This window comes from Tenebrio molitor, chromosome 6 (assembly GCF_963966145.1).
Source record: "Tenebrio molitor chromosome 6, icTenMoli1.1, whole genome shotgun sequence".
Classification (NCBI taxonomy): domain Eukaryota; kingdom Metazoa; phylum Arthropoda; class Insecta; order Coleoptera; family Tenebrionidae; genus Tenebrio; species Tenebrio molitor.
Genome location: NC_091051.1, coordinates 8,298,415 through 8,321,973, shown reverse-complemented (window position 1 = coordinate 8,321,973; position 23,559 = coordinate 8,298,415). Strand labels below are relative to the sequence as shown.

At 34.9% G+C, this 23,559-nt stretch overlaps 1 protein-coding gene and 1 long non-coding RNA gene across 2 annotated transcripts in view; both read right to left on the bottom strand.

The window, feature by feature from the left end:
* Positions 1-13,106, bottom strand: part of LOC138132604 (uncharacterized) — a 37,068-nt gene extending 23,962 nt beyond the window's left edge. The window contains exon 1 of the long non-coding RNA XR_011160118.1: positions 12,697-13,106. This is a non-coding gene — a long non-coding RNA (uncharacterized lncRNA). The remainder of the gene's footprint in view (positions 1-12,696) is intronic.
* An 8,576-nt stretch (positions 13,107-21,682) lies between these two features.
* LOC138133128 (histone-lysine N-methyltransferase, H3 lysine-79 specific-like) lies at positions 21,683-22,367 on the bottom strand. Its single transcript, XM_069050933.1, has 2 exons — positions 22,203-22,367; positions 21,683-22,057 (listed from the first exon to the last, which is right to left on the bottom strand). The coding sequence occupies exons 1-2, from the start codon at positions 22,365-22,367 to the stop codon at positions 21,683-21,685; spliced, it is 540 nt and encodes a 179-aa protein (XP_068907034.1).
* Positions 22,368-23,559: the final 1,192 nt, after the last annotated feature.

Sequence of the window (23,559 nt, the reverse complement as noted above, 5' to 3'; positions counted from 1 at the left end):
CTTAATAGATTTAATACACTCTTACGTAGAAGAATCTTCGGAAAGAAAAATTTTATGAACAGGTTAGCAGACATAATAGATTCTGAAACTTTTGCACAATGTTATGCAATACCTCTCGTGTATGATATGAAGAAGTACAAATAATTCTTTAAGAAAACAACATAATTTATGTATGGTTTTATATCAGAAATACAAATACAGCAAGGGTTGAATCAAGTAAATAAATAAATAGTAAACCCCTTGTTTCTTCAGAAGAAATAGAGAAAAAGAACAGGATGTGACGATTAGCATTGGATTAATTTAGATCCGTGTAGTACACTAGAAGTAAGAGTAAATATTTGTTTATGCCTCGATGCCGAATAACACATTTATCTCTCATTTATCACAATAAAAATATGAAGTTTTTAATTTTAACCCTCGCATACCGGAAAGTGGGTCAAAAATGCCCCAGAAAATGTTTTTCTTCTATTTACCTTTTGGAACATTTTTTTTCATAACTAGTGTTTCTACCTATTATTAAAATTACACTTTAACTCACCTGATGTACTTAATGGTTTTTTCTACCATTTTTGTCACCCCGGTCATATTTGATCCGGTTGTGGGATTCGATGCAATACCCAAACAAGTGCAAAATTTGTAACAAATTCATATACAGAATCCACTCATTATACGAAGAAAGAAAACATTTACCGCCAAAACTGCAGCTAGCTTTTTTTCAGTTTTGATTGCTATGGATAATGGCCGGAAAAGTAAATTATGAATTTGTTCATTCATTTTCGTAATAAGTTTTTCTATGAACTTGTTCTTTTTTTTGTTATGAGTTTTACTATGAATAAAAAACTATATGAGTTGTATTATATTTTATTATATACGATAATCGTGCATAGAATTCTGAGATTAAAAAAAAAAGTTGGGTCAATTGTGACCCAGTTTTCGGAAAGCACGAAAAATATATATATTTCGGTTGATCAAGAGACAGATGGAGACCGAATTAGCTCATACTGAATGTTTTTTGCTACCTGATGGAATTTTTGGTTTGTGGATATTTCAATTTTACCTTACTTTAATGTATTTTTTTCAAATAGAAGCAAGAACATAACGAGTTAGGCATCTCAAAAACTCTCACATTCAGGGCCACATTTTTAACTGAAGTCTGTTTGAATTTTGTCTAAATCGAACTTTGATGTAAGTATTTGTAAAAAATTGTCTACTTTTTTAAAATCACATTCTCTTACATTTATTTCCTTTCCTTAATATCATTAATTATGACAGGAAATGGCTCCAATTAGTTAATTAAGTTGTTTTGATTTCCTTAAAAAGTCGCGATGGCATTCTTTGTTGCTCATATGGAGAAACCACAAACTATTTATAAACCACACCTTTTCTAAATTTAATACAGTATCTATTTTAATCGTCGCCTCAATAAAGTAATCAACAAAAGCTTGTTTTAAATTTCAACTACATTCCTGGCATTGTGAACTCCTGAAATAAATAAGTAAATACGTATAGAGTCATTTCAGGCATCATAATTACTTAATTAAGCAGTTTTTGTCACAGATTATAATAACGTGTAGGTACATACCATCGTGTTTATGAGATGCTTACAGTCATATAAGGGAAAATTCTGATTCTCATGTATTCACACTCATTACAAATAAAGAGAATATTAAATATGATAGTAATTATTTTCTTATGCTCTTACTTAACTGAAAAAGGCTCGTTAAGGTTGATTTTGAGAGTGAACAGCACGCCCCTGGTTTGGCGTTCGTGGTCGCGTAATGAATGCCTAAATAATGCATAAGTCCATCCCAACCGTTTACTTTTTCGAATAATTAATTGAGGTGCTCAAATTTGACGTAATCAAACAGGTAATTATGGCGTATGTAATTAATAAAGATTGGGCCACCCAAACGAAACGTCACATTACGGTATCTCACTATATTGATTATCCAGAAACCGTAGAAGAGTCGTCTCTGAAGAGCCGCTCGGAACCAACTGAAATATCGTCGATCCGTCGTCGGGGTGTTAAGTGTCAAAGCTTCGCAGACGGAGGATTTAGAATGTCGGGTGGTAGATGGCAGGACCAGAGGCGAGAATCATCACCGACACCTGTTCTCTGTTCTTTGAAGCTGGGAACATTAGTCACCGCCGACAGGACAATACCGAAAGTTAATTTGCTTCTTCAGTTAACACGCACTGTAACCTGAAGTTATCTTTTCGAATAAACATACAATACCTAAATAGACTTGAAAATATAGGTTTGTGTAGCGCCTCGGTGCTTGTATATTGTCTAAATGTCTGCTTGTTTATTATTATTACGGGCAAATACGTTGCGCTCCGGGCCTCGAGCCGCCCCGGATTTTCTCCACATAAATTACGATTTCGGATAAGTTAATTAGTTCCACTCGGTTCTAACGAAACTAATTTAAATGGAGCCCAACAGCACATTTCGCATCCTTAACCCCTTTATTAATTGTTATCCGAGCTTTTTTTATTTAATATAAATGGCCACCAATAAATCACATTTCTAATTTCTCACTTGGCTTATCTTCGGTTTCCCACTGATCTTACTGATTTCATCTCCATATTTATTGCGGATAATAGGTTCCGTTCTCTTTGAAGAGTACCTTGGCCTGTCCAGATCCTTTCGTTATCCGATATGATTTAGAACAAAAACTCGTCTAGGAGATAAATCAGTCGCTTGTCGAATAAAGGAGCCGAAACTTCGCCGAATGACCAAACTAGAATTTAGCATTTCATCTTGTTTTACATTGAATGGTCAAGCGGGGACCATAAATTCCACCATTGAAATGTATTCAAACTTACAACATTTAATTTTCTTGTCGTCGTCGGAAGAGTCTCTTGTAACTTCGTACCGGCCACAATTAATAAAAACTCCCAACATACTCCACAAGAAAGAACCGACCCGAGCTAAATCGTATTCATTTTATTGTCACGAGGTGCCGTTTTTTGCCTTTTCACACATCAAGTGTGACTACAAATGTTTCGATTACTGGAAACACATTTTTTTAGGGAGATATCTGCGACGATACGCATTCCGATCCGACCTCGGAATCCTCGATGGCCAATAAGACAAGAACGAAACTTTGCGCTCTTAAAATAACTTACCACTACGATAAATTTTCCGAAATTTATACGAAATTTGTACCAAACCAGATCCCGCGCATACCGATTCTCACTATTTAAAGCGGGACCGTGTCGAAAATGCTCTTTTACTTCCAGACTGATGAAACTTTAATGGGCAGTTTCAAATCGCAATAAAATCTACTGTTGATGCCTAATTATCGAAATTCAACCGCTCCGAGATATTAAAAGGTACATTTTAGTTTTGTCAACGGGAGCGAGCTCAAGGAACCAAATTAAGCCTACGCTAAACTCACAAAGGTCCGGTACAATTTTAACTCTATAAATATGTTAATTTACTTCTTGGTATTAGTGAAACAAATTATCTTTTTACTGATGTTTGTTTAACGATTTTCGATGATTTATTGTGACTTTTAAATATTAGTATGAAGAAGAGAACATTAACATCGGTAAATTACACAGAGTGATTGAATGACAGCCCAAGGGTTTAGAATGTATTTTTTGATCTGTGGAATTCTGTAAACGCGGGATCAATCCTCCAGGATCGAGCCAAAGTAATATTATTATGTCGATCATTTACGTGTCAGCAGGATTTGCTCCCTGAAGGGATTATTTTGATGTTTTTGTTATAACCAATTATCCTCGATTATAGCAATAATGTTACTTGTTGAGCGGAAATTGTGCTTCCATAAAATTACAAAAACAAATAAAAACAACCGGATCACGTCTTTTTTTAATCAAAATCACAATAATCACACTTCCATCTTATCTAATAATAATAATTATTATTTGCATAATCTTCTGCCTTTACTGTTTTTTTAGTATTGGAAAGTACAGTAAGATTTTTACTTTTCGCTAAGTTTATTTGCAAATACATAGAAGGATTATTTTTAGTTTTATGATTTAAAATGTTTAAATGTTAAATACACCTTACGAAATATTTGCGTATTAGACTAACATTCCATTAGTTTTTCTCGTTTTGTTAGATTAACAATAATTTTTATTTACCAAATACACTGAATACTGTGAGACCTCTTTTCTCCTGCAAACTTGCAACCTTGAAACTTCATTTTGTAAGGAAATGTAGTGTTTCGAAGCGACAGTAACAAAATGACATGTAAATGAGATTGCTCATTTTGGTTATCTTCATGTATTTTGGTCACATCTAGGACGTAATGGAAGCATAAAACGAGTTATTTAAGGAAGCACTCTTGCTCAGCAGTAAATTAACCAAAGTCTGGCTGTGGATAAGTAAAAACAAAAATGATATCTACGAGAAGAAGGCATTTTATGGAATAGAAATAAATAATAAGATAGTTGGTGTTTTAAGCATTTATTTTTCTAAATATGTATTACTAAATTTTACTAAATTGACGCAAATATTCAGGGTGATTCATGAGTAATAATGAGCCTAACGAAATTTGTGATGCAGCCAACATTACAATTGCACCTATTATGTGGATTTAAAAAATATATACACATTTTCATTTTATACAACATAGTCAACATGTCCGACATTGTTGGTTGCATTACAAATTTTGTTAGGCTCATTATTACTCGTGAATCACCTTGTATATATTTGCAATTTTATGACATACGCTTTCCAAGTGCAAGTTAAAAAATATTTTTTTCAGAAAGGGCACTTTTGGCATTAACTAAAAAAAATTAAACAATAGGCAATTAAATATGTATTACGATGATAAAAATGAAGAAAAGTTCTATTATCTGCTACTTCTTAAAGTTTCTTAGTAATTTTAATTAGCTTATCAGACTGATAGTCCTTCCCACGTTAAAGAGTGTTACTAATTTTCGTAATTCCGAGTTAAGTTCATAGTTTTCATTTTTCAAACTACCATGACTAGTTTGTAAAAATCTCCAAAGCAAGTAGTTTAAACACTTAAATATGACCATAAGTTGTTTAAGCTAACAAACGCTGAAAGAACAGTTACTTTTGAGTATTTTTGTTGAACGGATTTTTCTGTTCACATGTGTTGTGATACTTGTAGTGACTTGAGTTAAATTTTAACGACATTTTTAAAACCCGCTAGAAACGTCCAAACTACAACTCAACTAGGATCAATAACTGAAAATTCTGTTTACATCATAAAAATATATATTCAAACGTAATTTTTTGTGAATGAAACTGGATTTGTACGATTTCTTTGCTCACGTTCTTGTATATTCAATACACCAGGATACGTGGAAATGTCGGCAAAATAATACTGTCCAACAAATCATCGTCGTCAACATTGTTTAAAAACCAGTTGGAGTATTGTTGCTTTTGTGTAACATTATGTAGAAGCTGTTTGTGCAAGACAGTCTTGCGATAAGGAATGTAAGGTGCGTGCTTTTCTTTATTCCTGTCGGATCTCCTCAATTACAGTTGATGTTAAAAAATTCATATTAGGCCCTTTCTGTTTTTGCAGTGGATCCTATTTATTGTGATGCTCCATCTGTGAGAAATAACGCTGCTTTACATACGTTTTATCTACCGCATTTTTTGTTTTATCGAAGCGACTGTCTTAGCTTAATCGTACACAAATGTAGGTACTATTCCGGACACGGAATCTTGGCCAACATTTTTAGCCATTTCTAAAAAAAAAAAGATGTAAACCAGTCATTAGTGTCATTAGTAAATGACAATTACTAAAAATGAACGTTGGGTTATATTAAATAAAGGCCAGTTCACACATATTAAAAGTCAAGAGCACTAAATTTTCCTATTTTTAACACATGTAAATCAGTCTTTTCTGACTTTTAATAACATGAAATGAAAAGTTTTGACATTTTGCTTGTCTCGGTAACATCAAAATTGACAACAAGAAGATTGAATTAAACTATAGAAAAGTTGATGTACTGATTTTTTTGCAATCGATTGTATACTTGCTATACACAGTCGTTTTGTTGGTTGCCTACCTCTCGAAAAATCTATTATTACTTAATTAATTAATTAATAATTATGTAATGCTTTATCTTTAAAACTCATTTTTACCAATAATTATTCTGGGATAATTGTTTAAAATTGAAAACTTTTTTCAAGGCTAACATCAACACCGTTGCTTTAAAACTGACGTTTCTTTGACACCGAAAAATCTGCTAACCAGTTTCGTCGCGTTTGGGTAAATTACCCATTCCTACGAAGGTAAAATGTTTCTCTTGTTTATTTTGTCAATTAGCTCCATTATCAGATAATAGTAATAAAATGCACAATTATAATTCCAAAGTCTAAAATTCATGAGGTATGATTTCTTATAAAGTAGCGTTTGAGACCACAAGTTATCTACGCCCATGCATTGAACGCTTATTTGCATATGATTCCGCTACGACATGACCGACAATTTGCAAGGCCTGCTCTGATTTGTTTTCTTTTTGATCATTTTGTAGAATCTACGAGTATAATTGGGGTGACTACCCCAAAAGTAAATTTCCCAAAGTTGTGTTTTAGGGAAAACCTTATTATTGAAGTTTAACGCTATGAAAGTGTGTCAAAATTTGAAAAACGTCAAATAAGATAATGTGCAAATATGAAATCAGAAGTGTTTCCCCTGAATGTAACTATACATATAAATGTAATTGCAGTAAGTGTCGAAGATTTAAAAATTGAATGTTTGTCACTGCGGCAGTCAAATTTAGATCAATGCAAAAAATACTAGAGCTGCCAACCTTACTTTTTATCTAGTAGACAGATAGAAATGAACTCTATTGTATTCAATTCTACAGATAGTGTGAAGATATTTCGGTGCAACCTCCGCAACTTCAAAGTTAATTGAAAGTGAGTGTCGGCCAACTCTTTGACTTGTCGATCCGTAGCAGGGATGTTATTAGTGATCCTCGAAGGACGACGTTTGTTGGGCGCACTGATTGCCCGGTTGGCATCGTCATCTCTTTTGTGCTTTTATATTTTCACATGTGTGTTAGTGTACGTAATGGTTGGTTTAGCGCCGTACGGAGCAAGTTGTCACGCCATTATCACCCCAAGTGGGTGTGCTCCGGCATTCCCGGACTATTATAGCCGGCGACACGTCTCAGTTACGCGATATTTAGTCGTAAATAGCGCTTTTAGCATAGCACGGATCGAATCCGGCGAGATCAATTGATCACCATAATAACCGCGTGAAGATGTAAAACTGCTGATGCATTGACGCGCCCCATTCAATTGACAGATCAAAGCAGATTATTAAATTATCACATCTGACAATAAAATTACATCGAAATTACACGAATATCCCTCGACAATTATAACACCCTGACCGTTTTTCGCTTAATGAGGACCGGCCGATCGTCTTATCGTGCCGCGCTGTAAATTTCGAAATTAATTGTACGCTCGTTTTTGTTTGTTTATTTATATGATGATATTCTCTTGATGCAAGTGACCGCCTTGAAATATGTCCCCGGACGGCCGTCCACATAAATTCAGATTAACACAAAAACGACTTATGTGTTGAAAAAGCGCTTTTGTTGGGTTTAAGTAATGGATTTGACAAGGAAGTGAAACGTGTAAGCGTGTACGTGTTATTTTCGGCTATTAATCACAATTTTGGACGGTTTGCGAATTCGTCTCGGCCTTTTGGCCCGGTTTTCCCGTCGAATTTATGGCTCCGGAGCGACGCACTTTCCAAAACTTCTAATTAGTCCGGGGTCGAGTCCGGTGTAATTTGAACCGGGCCCCGAGGCGGCTCTAATCCTGCCGATCTGACGCGGCAAATTGGATGGTTAACAACAATAAATTCCGGTTTCGGTTTTTGTCGTAATCTAGCATTAAATTACGAATGCAGAGCCGCAGACAGCAAGAAAAATTCAAATGAATAATAATCATCCATCTTTCTTTGCATCATCGTAATCCACCACGTGCGTCTAGGCGGGCGTGGGCGTAGCGATTCATTCATTTTTCCTTTAGGAATTATCCCACTTTTCCTGCTGCATCATATTTTGAATTTGTGCACGAACGAGTTGCAATAAATTCTCTATTTACGACGGTTTGATGGTACTTATATTTTGATATTGCCACATCGACCTGCTCGCTTGTAGACCACGGCACAAACCAATAATTCCTCGCTGTTTCCTTCGCATTTTCCCTTACAGCAGCGGCTGTTGCGTCTCGTTTTCCCGCAGAGATCAGAAGGAGCGAAGGTTATGACGACGAAGACCTGGAAGCTTCTCGATGACAGTGGTGTATTGTTGAACCACGCCTGTTTATAGAAATCCAGGCGCAAAAATATTTCTATTGCGTTAGTTGTTTACTTTATGCAAGTTGGAGCTACCGTTTTCTTATTCACTGGGGATAATAAAATTGAAACTTTATAATGGCGGATTGGTCGTTGTTTACGGCGACAATAAGAAAATAAAACTGCCAGGCATCCGAGGCGATAAATCCTAAGAAGCTTTCGCGAGTTGACGACGTGTCCAATATTTGACTGGTTAATAGCAGGATGAGAACGGATGTCGTCCAATCATCCAGCAATTTTAATTTCATCCAGACTAAATAGATGGCAGCTCCTCAAATTGATTATATTTTTGCTTACTATAAATTGCACGAATTAAAACGCAATTTAAATGTCAACTCGTTAATGTTTCACTCTTTCATCTGATGCGTTTTTGCCCACTGCACATCTTCGAGTTTTCCAACCTAATTGGCCATTCCCAACTGTAAATCATTTTTATTTTTAGTGCGCTTGCAGTTATTCCGATAATTATTAATTGTAATTAATTCGATTGGGCTTAGAGAGGAATTCCACGCTGCTCACCTTTTGAAGTGGCAATGCATTAATTGCGTATGACGCGGTAGGACGTCGGGGCCGTGTTTTAATTTTTGTTTGTCATGTTTCGATACCGCATCCGAACACAATGATTGCAAGAGGACTTATAAATATACGACCGATAGAAAAGTTCGATAAGAGACTGATATAAAATAAGCAAGGACACAAGTCACTAATGATGCCACGAGGGGCCAGATTGTGCTGCGCTACTGGTTATCGCTTGTGGTTACCAAGACGGATCGCCTTCTGTGTAAACCCAGATTAATTAATCTCGTCATTAGGAAAAAAGGAAGACATTGTGGTTGTGTTGTTAGTTCGCAGGGATCGCAGTTGGATGTTGTGCAAGGAGCATGTTAACGGCGATTTTTTCAGGAGCAGGCAAGTATACGAGGACGGTAATCAGGATTCTAATGGTCATAACTAGTTTCTCGAAGATTGAGGCACTGTTTTAGAATGTACGGAGTCTGAGTCAAACGGCGAAAAAATCAAAGAATCAGTGAAAAATGAAGATTTGGAAGAAAACACATGACTGTGAAATTGTTACAAAGTAAGAAGTTAAGGTACTGTGGTTGCAAAAGCCAAAAGTGAAGTTTTTGAAAGAGGAAGAGCAAGAAGAAAAAAGCTTGTCAATATGTATTTTCCGTGCTTAATCATTTTGCACAGATATCAAGGTCAATATAGTGGTTGTTTTTTTTTTCATGAAAGTTTTTCTTCTTCCATTTCTGTCTTCCTAGGATTCTTCGCTTGAGCGTTTAAAATTTGTCACAGATTGATAGAATCTGCTTCTATGTGTTTTATTTTACTAAGCTTTTACAGATGTAAAGTTGTTTGTAATTTGAAGCTTTCTCATTACTAAGAAAGCTTTTCCGATGGTATAACTAAAAACCTCCCATTAAATGTTTTCTGTCATATTTACGGCAGTTTCGAATGTACCATCATCCAAGGATTTACTGCTATTGGAGTAGTTAATAGGTACTTTTCTTCAGTAATCATTGGAAAAATTTCATTAAAGTTCTGGAAATAATTTCCTTGTATTTCTCAACAAATATTAAATAATAAAATAATCCCACATCAGAGAAATATTCTTCCTTTGATTTTGGACTGCAATCTAGAAATTTGCCTTGATAAGAACCCTTCAAAAAATAAAAATTAACGATATTCGATCAGAAAATACTGCAAATCAATATTTACCATAATGACCATACTAAACACTAAGTACTTCATCAAGGTTCATTCCTTTTTAATTGTTTTCCAAACATTTTGCATTAGAAATTATTTTACATTTTCTTTTAATTTATCCAAATGTATCTCAAGGCCAAGGGTTTTGAATATATTTTTTTTATATTATAATGTTTTTTTCACTGTTTTTTTTTTTAGTTAATTATTACCATGCTCCTGGCTGTACAAAAATAATTTACCATTAGATTAGACTCACAGTTTTCAAATTTATATATTTAAAAAAAATCTATTTTTAAAGACTTTTTGAGTAAAAAGCTTTTTTATTTCAACACTTCAATTTACTAACATCTTTGATAAACCGTTTTAAACAATTTTAAAAGTAAATGTAGAGGTGTTGGATTTTCTCATGGACTATGCGCAAACAACGAATATCGGTCATATATTATGTAAATGTAATGTAATATTCATGTAAAGTAGTCGACGTTTTCAGTTTTGATTTACAGATTTTTCACTGGTTTATCGCTCCGCTTTCGCGCAGATATTTCCAAGGTCACAGCCCATGAGCAAATCCAACACCTCTAACATTCATAATTGAAACACAGAGTAATCAAAATAATTGCAAAATCGCAAAAAAATAAGGGCAACATTTTACACGCATTTGAAGTAAAGTCCATTTTTTTTTAAATCAATTGTCAGTTTCAAAATTCCCTCAAAGAACAGGCTGTATCACCCTAAAACCTTTCATTTCGGAACACTCTATCGTAAAATCTCCCTAGATCAGGTTTGAGGTTATGTCAGTAATTTTCAAATGTCAGAAAAGTTTCAGGTGTAACCAAATTTTATACCAAAAGACAAGAAATAAAGACCATAATGATACTGAAAAGTGCAACTGAACATATACAGGAAAATGGGAATTTATGTAATGGGTAATATCTATAAACAGTTATCTATTTATCTTTAGAATCTAACCCCCAATCGTCTTCCGAATATGATTCTGCAGAAAGTTGAATTATTATTGAAAGAATGTCCTCAATTGGTAGATTTGTCTCTAATCAGTTCCTCGCAGTGACGAACACCATTGGTCCATATATTAAAATTATAAAAGAAAATACCTCGAATATGTGTGCATCTTTACTGCAATTTAGCATGGTCGGTTTTTCTCTCTGCATTTCTTCACGTAATCTAATCATAGCCAATTTTTCTCGTTCTGTTAGATCCATGCTTTCGGAAACTCATTTAACTTTTTATTTTTATTTAAATGTAATTGCGGCTTCACTAGCGCAAGCGCCTTCACAATTCACATCAATGACTGACATACAGTTGACATTTTACGTTGCCAACCTAATTACTATGAAATAACCAGTGGCTCATACCAACCTGACAACACTTTGACAATTGATTATAAAAAAACAGACTTTAGGTAACTACACGAGAGCTAGTTTAAAAACAAAATGATATCATCACCAGATTACGATTCATGATAAATGTTCTAACGTATAATCTGTTGGAATAATTTCAGATCATCAGCATATAATAATGTAGAAGAACCAAACTTCTATGTCATTGGTGAACTCATTAAATGACAAGGAATCAATTGCAGAACCTTGAGAAACTCCTGCAATTAGAGTAATTACCCTACAGCTAACAAGAAGTCTTCTCTTAATAATGAAAATACATATAGAAAAAAAATTAAAAAATTATTATCAGTCGTTTGTTGTTTTCGCAACTGAAAACAATTTGTCACATTTTAACTCAAAAATGTCTTAATTAGCCTTTGGAAAGTTTTTGTGAAATTACTTAAAAGCTTCTTTGTAGCTGTTCTATTGTCCTTTTTCTTGTACCTACAGTTTTGTTATTTGTGATTTAATTAACAATAAATTTATATTTAGGAATAATAATTTTAAAGTGCGACGACAGCAGTTAATTTTTATCATGTTTGGTATGGTAATAAGTAATTTGTAAACTTACAAGATTTTAGTATTGAAACATAACTGTTGCGGTCAGGACCAATCATCTAACACTGGTTCGGCATTCGTTTATGAACATGAAAGAAGTTGGAAGTGTGAGATTTTGACGGGTTGCGTGTTAAATCCCCATAATAAATTAAAATAAATAAAAGCTTATGTATAAAACCTAAATATAGTTAAATGCATTTCGTAGGTCTTCCCAAATGAGAATAGATTAGTGGGTGTGCATAATATGTCAGTGAAGGTGTGTGTAGTTCCTTCCCGCCCACAAAATGTTACGGGCGTTTAAATAATTTATATGTTATGTATAATTTTAGAAATCGTTCATAAATTACAACGTTATCCATCGTTTTTACCATTAATAAAATTTTTCGTAACGATATCGCGCATCTGATGTTATCAGCGAACAAGCAATTATTGTGGGCCGACACCCAACAAATATTTATTAACACTGTCCCGCAAATAGCTAGAAAGCGGTAATTATCACTGTTCAAGCCAAATTCTTATCCGTAATCATAAGTTATGCAACGAAGGCAATAATTTAAATCGGCTGTACGGAATCGTGCGACTGATTGAAAGTTAGTAGTTCTTTCATCGGCCGTCACAAACGAACAACGCTGCGTGCAGTCATTCTGCATTTTTATTCGGTTTCTTTGACTCAAAGGAACGCAAGGTAAATTAGGACTTACCTATATTTATGTTCGTTTGCTTATAACGGTCACTCGCATAAATTCATCCGGTGGACCTGTCGTCTTTTATGTCCTGCCATTCGATAAAGGACGACCTGGACACCCCAGCACCACTAACCTTAACCTTTCTATACACACAACCCACTCGGGTTCAAATGATAAATCTGACTAGACAGAAATCGAAAATTCAAACTCCAAAGAGAATTTCTTGTACCACCATAAACTGTTACATTAACAAGAATTCCATCTTTTCACGCATTTGGAATGAAGGACAAAGATTTAAGAAACAAAAAATTCTGATGACATTGCTTTTCACAAGAGAGGCATGTTTTTATTAATATGAGGAGACAGTGAAATTAATCATCGACAAGACTGGTTGTGAATCGACAAACTTGTGAAAGTGTACAGATAAGCTCGGATCCTCCAGTAGTTCTTATCTCATATCAGTAGTATGTAAATTAAATCTATTTAGAAGCAGTGTATGATCAATCTTTTCACGAGATAGAAACCATCACATTTCAAATACACAAACGTTAATTTTCCTTGAATTCTTTCAATGCAATTTATAGATGCATCAGTTAGTTGAGAGTGAATAATTGAAGAATTTCTCATTTATACTGGAGTAGCACTAACATTTTAATGCGAATTCATTATCAAAGGTAATACAGTTTCGCGTGTAATGTGGAAGAATCTAAATGAGAGAGCAGGGTCAAATGTATTTCAAGATAATAACGTTTTAATGGTGTTAACAGTAATGCAATTCGAAATGGAACCAATAAGAGTACATATTTAATATGTATTATCTTCCTGGAATATAGTTTTTCTATTTAATTTACCCTAAAGATATTCCATCATACAAGTTTTGAGATTCCAAGAGTTGCACAGGACCTCTATAAAAAGGTTTGTCATCATCAAATTGCCTAGGATATTAAGAGATTAACTACCCTGGTATACTAATCCACTTGGATACTTCAGTTTACTTGCAACAATATTTTAGTAAATAGATCAACATCATTTCAGAAGAAAAAACACTTAGATATTTAAAAAAAAAATGTAACTATTATTGTTATACATATTTATATTATTTGTACAGTTGGTTGCAAAAAAACGGGAACTATCAGAATAAAATTGACACATTTTTACAATTTTTCCAGTGTGAAACCTTCTTACGAGATTTAACGTCAAAATTTAATGACATTTTTAAAAATTATTTGATAGGTATTGTCAAGTAGACAATTAATTGACAAATATAAAAAATCAAATTTACATTACAAAAATTTTCGTTTCCCGTTTTTTGCAACCAATTATTTCTGTTATGGGGAGAAATTTAATCTCCTTTTTTAGGTTTGGAAGTTTGAATAGTAAAAGGATTTTCTACAAGTCTATTACATTTTTAAATTTAATTTAAAAAATGTCTCAAGGCACGTGACTAAAAATCGAAAGGCTCTTTCATAATCAACACAGCAATATTCTTATTTTGTAATTATTATAATAACGAGCGTTCAAAAAATTTCTGGTTAAGCAAGTTTTCTCTCTTGTACAAACGCTTGGCAAAGGAAATAATTCCACATCATTGCTCGTTCGCTGAATAAATAACGTTGACATTTATGGTTTGACAGGTGATTAAGGTAACAAAAGCAATTCAATTGACCACAAACTTTTTGAACACTCTTGGTGTTCATTTTCATAATTTTTTGTATTTTAATTTTGATTTAAACAGCTTGTAAAAAATGAAAAATAATGAAGTACTATAACGGAGCGGACTAATTTATTACTGGATAATATATTAAATTAGAAAAATTACATGATCATGAATTTATTCATGAGCTTGGGAAACGTTACACTTTTTATAGCAAACTGTACGAAGACAACTAGTTACGATCATGTTCCTGAAATTACAGGAGGCTTCAAAAATGCATTTTGTCTTAGAGACAGCAACTGTAGCCCCGCAAAAATAGTGTTTTCTCGAGTTTGCACCCGCTGCATGTGTTCACATGCTCGTTATTACATGCATTAATTTATATTAAATAATATATTAACTGGTTTTCTGATTTATTAGACAAACGTATGCATACCAAGCAGGCAGAGTGTAAAGTTATAAATATTTATTAATTAGGTGTCCAGTTATTTATTGATTGAAAATGCGAAAAGACGCTGTAAAAATCGATCAAATCAAAATAAAATACAGTCGGACGGTCTTGATGGTAATCCATCCTGTTATTTCATCGATCAAGTTGGAGAAGAAACGATCTCGGGCTTAGTGTTTTATCATCGTCGATAATTTATATTGTTGGCGAGAAGCTAAACACAGGATTGATTCTTTTTATGAAGAACGTGGTCAGTGTGAATTAACCGTAATGGAGAGACGTGGGATGTGATGTACAACAATGTGTTACTGCTACTCTTCCGAAAATTGGACAGGACCAACGGGACAAAAAGACGAGAGAATGCGTGCGAAGCCGCTTTTATGCAAATACACTCCATATCAATTCCATTATATTAATAATCCCGGCAATGGCTAATTAAACGAGACACTTCTAATTGCTTTCTCGGAACACAATTCGAGGTATTTATTTGAGAAATTTAAACGATGGAGACCGCAATCTCACCGCAACCATCCCAGATAATTTGAAAAATATTTAGTCGACGATTATTCACGACCTGTTTCAGGACTGCTTCCAATTAATTTTTATCATGGTGGCAAACCGGGTAAAGTACCGAATAAGTAGGCGGACATAAAACACAGGTGGAAACTTAAAAAATCCTTCCCATGATAATAAAGGCTAGTGAAATGGAACACGAACCAATCAAAGTGGGGTAGACACATAAAGACGGACAATTTCATCATTGTATCAATTTGTTGTGTTTACTTTACGACTCCGGCCGACGAGGTTAAATCCTGCCATTTTTATTACGGTCGTCCTTAGAAACTTTAGAAGTGTTCTCGGCTGATCCGAAACATCTCTGATTGTTGCTTAAATTAGGTCGTTTTGGGTAATTGGATATTTTGGGAATTTACATGGGAATGGTAGGTGTGTTTTGTGTTCCAGGATTTTTATTTGAAGATTTGCCTTCTTTTTGAGAGCGATTAACTATTTAGTACAGCAACACAATTTATTTCAACAAGCGACCAAATAAATATTGCAAAATAAAATTAGTATTTTGTGTTGTTTAATCTAGAATACTCGTAGTAAAATTACAGTGTTTTTCTTTTGGTTTTCCTTTTTTGTCAATTGTATTTCACTATTTCTCAAAACTTTTTCATATTTACGTCACTTGGACATTTAATAGAGATATGAAATACTTTTGAGAAATAGTGAAATACAATTGACAAAATAGGAAAACCAAAAGAAAAACAGTGTATATCCTCGAAATTGACTCAAACTTTTTTTCTCTAGACTTAGTGCGATTCTGTTTCAAAATTTAGCAATATTGTTATTGAACAATATTGATTTTGCATAGATCCAACCAATCAACAGCTTCATATCTTAGCAACTACAACCTCGTTATATAGCAATATTGGTAAATTTTAAAACAGAATCGCACCAAATATCTTGTAGAAATTTGTCTCAAAAGACTGTCATCTGACAAAGAGTTCTTTTCGTCGAAAACAGAAAATTATCTCACAGAAAAAGCTCTCCACTGGAAAGCTCGCATTTGGTGTGGTTAACCTTTCAACAATCATATCCAAAAACATTTTACCATTCCATCAATGTGAAGCTTTTTGTACATGCCATTGGTCAAAACAACGTTTTAATTACTAATGTAATGTCAAAATATATAAATCTCTTCTTGAATGTTTCTTGTAGAATCTTCCACATAAATAAAAAAACTAAATAAAAAATGATTGTTGCTTTTAAGAAGGGTGGAATACTAAGGTTTGTGATCAGAACATCCTTGAGTGTAGAAGAAGGTGAAATCAGACTCCTCTCGTGAGAGGTTAAAGAAAAGAACAGATCGGAAAGATATTAAATTCAATCGGAATACATTTGGAAGACAAATAGCATGTCTTTGCGTAAAAAATGTTACTAAAGCTTTTGCTCAATACCAGAAGAAGAGTCTTCTTTTTTACATCTGCTATTAGAAGGCAATAACACTTGGTTCTCAAGCTTTGTAGAAGTGGATCTGCTTCTACAAGAGCCTCATGCTATCGCACTCTTCATTTGACCAGTTTCTTACCATACACTACATCCAGCAACTTCTTTATCTAATGTCAGTCATCTCACTAAGTCAAAAAGACCTTCTCCTTAACTCTTCGAGTAGGCAGGTCATAAAATTCAAATTTCATAAGTATTCTCCTGGGAGAACTTCAGTCACATAGAAGCACACTTAGAAGGATTTTACTTGTCAGATTCATGATTCAGTTGCTATAAGGCATTCACGATCTTTTTGGGACCGAGTTGGCTCTGGCCATCTAGTGATTTTGTTGGCAGTACCTCGGTGATAACTAAACTCCCTAAAGGAAATTGACACTTTTTGTGTTAGGTTAGGTTGTTTTCACTTTAGGGTTATATTTTCTGAATAGGTACATTGTTGCCGGATCTCTTGAATCTGATCTGTTATTTTTAAATTAAATTAAATCGTTTAATAGAAATTTTTTACCGTATCAAATTATTTTGGCAATTTTGACTGTTCCTTTGACGGAAATTTAAATTATTAATATAATAAATCTGGCAATCCGGTGGCAAGAAAATGTCGAACAGACACTGACAGAAAAAAAAAATTGCATCCGTTGCATCACTGAGTCAGTTAGTCCAACATGAAAAGAAAAAATCATAGCCAACTCGGTCCCAAAAAGATCGTGAATGCATAATACTTTCAAAACTTCTAAATTCTTCACTTCTTATAAAAATATTTTTTTCTTTCTCTCCACTATAGTTGGCGCGGCGAACGAGTGGAGTAGACACGAGGTGTTCACGTGATAGTTCGTGGCAACGTCATGAAAAACCTGATTTACACTGCCTCTCCAAATTTGAGTTTTTTGGGGGAAATTTAAATCTTACTACTTTAAGAATGGGTGGAAATTTTGGCTGCGTGCGTTAAGCTGTAATATTCCGAAAATCACGTGAAGATCACGCCGCGCCGACTATAGGAGTCCAGATAAATTTCAATTTGAAACTCGTCGGCAGCCTTAAAAAATGTATTATTTACAAATGCTGCAAGACTTTTCAAAAAAAGACAATCGAGTTTTATCTGTTCTCTGAGCTTTGCAAACGATGGGTGATATTTCGTGTAACAACAAAATGACCGCAGAATCATTATCATTATCTGTATTTTATTGAAAATAGGAACACGAACACTTGGGTGTGTTTCTCGTATGATTTCTTATGTTGTTCCTCGGTCGGTATCATCCTATACAATGATGTTTGCGTGTCTAATTGTACAAGCATAAATTGTTTGTAGACCCTTACCCTTTCATGTTTAAATATGTATTTCACAAATAAAGACATGTGTTAAGCTGTCAACACTTATTTATTGCTACACTTGCCATTGTATTTCATTTGTACCTTGTCATATATCATACATTTAAAAGAAAATATGGAAATCTACTTAATTTAATTTATTATTATGGATACAAATATTTTCATTAAAATTTGCCTTTGGGTTATCAACATGTGCACGATAATGTATTCGTTTGCGTCATCAATTCATCATTACCGGAATTTTAAAAATGTCAGACAACATCTGTAGATGACTGAGTTTGATTAAATCTATATTTATAATGAATCTAGAAGTATACCTGTGTCATTATAAATTGCATTTTTCTCTTATCTTCGCCGAAAAATATGTGGGAGATTGTTTAAAAAAATATTTAGTAATTTTATATAGGTATTTCCAAAATATATAAATAAATTAAAATTCTTTTCTGCATTAAGATGTTATTAAATGCTGGTGAACTTGTAGTTTTGATTAGGACTAGTCGGGAAAAAAATCGTACAGAGATTAAGTTATTAAGACTATAGAAGTGTCGGTTGAGATATTTTAACAAGAACCATGAGAGGCCCTCGGGCCTGGAGGAATTATTTATTATTATAAGTTGAATGCATTGTACGGTGGACTAAACCAACATTATAAGTCTTGAAAAGATGACAATCAACAAGTTTAATTACTTTTCAGGTCAGTTTAATCGTTCTCGATCGACTTTTGTAGTATAATAATTCAGATATCATTAAGGCAAAATATGACCTGCAAAATTTCGATCCCTTCTCACCATCGTGATCCTCCGCATGAACCCGCTTAATGAGGTCCTGTTTCACAGTTGTCCAAATAATTCACGACGAATTTAGGAACCTCGCGATAAATTCGATCTAACGTTGTGGGAGTGATTGCTGATATGATCTGCGGCGTGAGTCACAACTTTCTCAATCAAATTCATTCTGATTTGACATGTGTTGCTGTCAGAATATCGTTCGGACAAACATCAATTCTCGGCCATGTACTCTGCTCTAATTTATTTTACAGGGCGATTTTAATTGTATGCCTTTTTGTGTTATTGCTGATTGGAGATAAGTGAAATAATGCCGGGCCGCTAACAAATTGGAGAGCCTGACGAAATTCGATATGATCGACAAGCTCGCCTCCTGAAGGTTCTCTCTTCGGATGTAAAAATTACTGTAGCTATTAAACGCAAGTACTGTCCTGGCCGCCGCATGGGGTCTCATGCGCCCATGACCAGCGCTCGACGGTGGCCCCGACTTATGCCTGCATCTATGGAATTACACAATAATGCCCCGCGTGAGCATCCCGGGCATAAAATTGAGGCTTGCTGCCAGCTGGTGTGATATATGGATTAATAAAATTCATGTGTGGTCTATAAATAAAACGACGCAAAAATTACGAGTTTACACGGCTGACAACAACATGGAAACAGTTTTCTGCACATTTTATTCTCATGTAAATACACTATATTCCTTGATAATGATTTTTCTACTTCTTGATTTACACTCCTACAGATGAATTGACGACTGTAGGCCAGATTTTTCACTGGTTTACCGCGCAGATACTTCCAAGGTCACAGCCCATGAGAGAATCCAACACCACTAACACTGGTTAACAAACGTGTCACTCAAAATAGATCTCTCCTAGATCTAAATTGGAACTCATAAACCAGTTTTAACGCTGTAAAGCTAGACACGGTAAAATCCAGCATAATGTCTTACATGAGAAAAAATGTGCAAAGTTTCTTTCTTTGTGTGTGCATTTTCTTGGAACATTAGGTGTGAGAGTAAGAGGTAGAGGAAATTGTCAATTCAGACATTAAGAAAACTACTCAACAATAAATTAAGCTAATTGATGTTAGGATTTAAAATTGGTCTCTGGTTGTCTGTCTAGGAAGACTGGTTTGATCATGTTGACTTCCTCTTACGTCGCACGGACCACGCAAATGATACTCCTTGAAAGGTAATACGAATTGGTCGCAGTTACTGACGTATTTCAATAAACGACGATTTTGCTTCTTCTATGCTAAGTTGTTGGACCAAGCAGAGCAAATGGTGAGCGTTGATCCAAGATAGATTCTTGTCTTTAAATTGAATGTCCCTTAATTGTCGAGTCTGAAATAGTTTTAAAAAATTGCTATCAACTGGGAGAAAACTATGAATATAAATAAGGTTGAACAATTGAAAATCCGCCCGAGCGGAAATGCGGTGCTGCCAACCGATGCACGCGAACCAACTAGTGCGTAAAATTATACTAAATATCCCTGTCACACGTCCGACCGGTCTCGGGGTTTATTTGGCTATCTCGATGGTCGGGATTTATTTCAATTTCTAATGGAATCGCCAGTTTACCGGTGTTATATGGCGATTAATTAATTCCACGCGGACGGATCGATGATAAATTGGCAGATATACAAACCACCGGTCACGATTTACAGCGCTGACTTCTAATGCAATTACAGGAAATAACTCACTTGTCCGGCAAACTGAAAAAATAAGTGCGCACTCTTCGTCCCTATTAAATCTTTCAGTGATTCGAGGACCCGCCCGACCATAAAACATCCTCGAGCGCGCTCCGCGAAAATCTTTACGAGGACTAGAGTGACGCGGCGCAAAAATTAGTTTGCGCACCATCAGCGTGTATAATTGCAGTTTAAATTCGCGCGAACCCGAAATTTGCATCATCATAATTCATTTTCAACTATAGCCAAATTACATGGGCATGTGTGTACTTGCACATCCATCACGTGCACAAACCGCTTATTCGACCGGGGACGTAATTAAAGAAAAAGCCAATTTTCACCACACATAAATCGGGGACCCGGGTACACTTTAAATGCTCGCTTATTATTATCGGCCACCTGGACAAGTTGTTGATGGGTAAATTGCCCATCAATATATGGGACGTGAGATTTCTCGAACCCCGTTTACGGCAAGCTTTTATTCCTTTGGATCGTATTGAAATTTCTTACACGCAAATTGTCCAAAAAGATATGTAAATTATCAATTTCGGCAGCTCGCCCTGTTCCGAACGTACTTTTGACGCAATTATTATAATAACCAATGTTTATGATGGATTACAAAAACGTGTAAATTTATTTAATTAATGTTAATAACGTGCCGACGGACGCTGTCGCAGGATAATTACTTCGGGTGACCTAAAAACGCTTTTTTCTCAAGTACGTCAAAGGTTTTTTTTTGGACAAAACAGTCTCGAGTGTTTGTACTTGTTAAAACTTTGCCAAATTACACCAAATTCATTTAAATTTTCAAAGTGGTGAAAGAAAATTTAGGGCCTCCTATTAATAATAATAATAAATAGCCTTATGATTCCTACCCCCCATCCCTCGCCTTCTCTATCCTTTCCCTCGTCTTCCATATCTCTTTAATCCATCCTATCTCCCTTCCGCCTTCATTCAGTATTCCTTTCCCTCCCTTCTCTCATTTCGCTACATCCATTCCACATGTGCTCGATTGTCTCTCTTTCCTCATAGCACATTCTGAACCTTCTTCCCTCTCCTTCCATCCGATACCTGTTTTATCTCTCCTCATTTCCATATCTGAATCTCGTCATCATTTTTCTTTCTCTCTCTCCCCAGGTACTCAGGAATTTCCTTTGTCATACACCTCTCATACTCCTTGTTGTATCTGGAGTCTTTGATTCTCTCCCTTCTTTTTTGCTTCTCTGTGTCTTTGTCCCTTTCACTCAGCTCTACATTCATCCATCTTCTTTTTCCTTTCAATCTTTCCACTTCTTCACCGGTATACCCGTTCCTCTGGTAGTACTTCTCTCTCTCTTTCTTCTCCGTGTTCTTTTTCTTTTCTCTCCAGAATTCCGTTGGTATCCGGCACTCTTCTATGTCAACTCCTAGCACCCCTCTCAAATATTTCTCTTCCACTTTCTCTACCCCCTTTTGTTCCTTCTATCCCCAGATCTCTGCCCCGTACATCAGTATGTTATCTATCATGCTCTCAAATATGATCATTCTCTCCTGAAATCACCTCCCGACTTTCTCTCTCCTATTCTCTACACACATCCCACTACATTGTTTGCCTTCCTTACTATGCCTTATCCGTGGCTCTTTTGTTGAATGTGTAACCCAAGTATTTCAACTCCCATCTCCACTCATTCTCTTCACTCTTCCTCTTTCTCTTATTGAACGCCTTCTCCACATTCTCTTCCAGCTTTTTCTTCCTCATATACTTTCCCAGACCCTTCATCATTTCTTTCATTTCTCTCTAACTCTTTGCAACTAGCACCAAATCTTCCGCCAACGCCAGGCTCCAAACTTTCTCTTTACCCACCACATCCCACCGGCTTGTGCTTTCTTTAACATTTCATCCATATCTGTCACATATATCGCAAATAGCAGGGGGCTAAGCGGGCAGCTTTGTCTCACTCCATTTGTCTTTTCAAACCATTCACCTTCTTTCTCTTTCACCTTCACTTTGTTTTTTGTTCTTGCGTATTTCTCCTCAGTTTTCCGTACCAGCCATTTGCTCATTCTTCTCTTTTCCTCTCTCTTTCATACACTCAAACATTTTCTCTCCATCTAGTATCTCTTCCCTTTTTGATTCCTTGAATCCTGCTTGACTGTCCGGTACCACTCCCTTTTCCTCAATCTCTCTTTTCATCCTTTTGCTCAAAATTGACGCATACAACTTACACCCTGTGTTTATCAGAGTTATTCTGCGATAGTTTACAAAAAAGGAGAGAAAAATAAATTAGAAAACTACGGAAATGTTGTTTAATCGAAGGTAAAATAACAAGATCTCATTTTTTTTATCGAATAAATTTTTCAATTTTACGAAATTTTTTGCTTTGACAATTTTACCAGTTGAATTTGGGCATTTTTATTCTGGCCCGAGAGCTTTACCTCGAGGGTTTAACCTTTGAATAAAAATGCCCAAATATCAACGAGTAAAATTGTCTAAAGCAAAAATGTTTAAGTGAAAATTGGGAAATTTACCAGATATAAAAAATTAAGTCGTGTTATTTTTGGCAAGATTAATTCCAGAATACAAACTTTAACGTTAATTATTTATTTATAATACAGTTATTAAAATTATAACAATTATTAAAAACAATTTGAGAATCTGACAGGAGTAGCATGCAATTTTAATCACTTTTGACAGGAGTAGTAGGACGTTTTTATCGCGACAAACATTTTTGATTGGATGAAACAAGCGCTCTGGTTGGCTGAACCCGCACGTTTGATGCATGTGGGAAGTAATCAGTTTTAGAAATTTCTTGAAAGTACTTTAAGAAAAAAATTGAATTTACTTACAATAAATAAGGATGGTTTTGTCAGGTTTTTTAATGAACACAAGAAATTATGGACGATATTTTTTGTTGATAAAATAAATGAAAACATAAATTTGGAAAGTAACAATGTCCCGATTTATTGTTTCACTCCTTGACTTG

Excerpts from the sequence above, each read along its gene's own strand:
- LOC138133128 (XM_069050933.1), bottom strand. The coding sequence starts at position 22,367 with ATGAAAGAAATGATGAAGGGTCTGGGAAAGTATATGAGGAAGAAAAAG. Across the intron at positions 22,058-22,202 it reads ACAAAAGAGCCACGGATAAG|AAGGAACAAAAGGGGGTAGA; the intron begins GCATAGTAAGGA and ends ATCTGGGGATAG.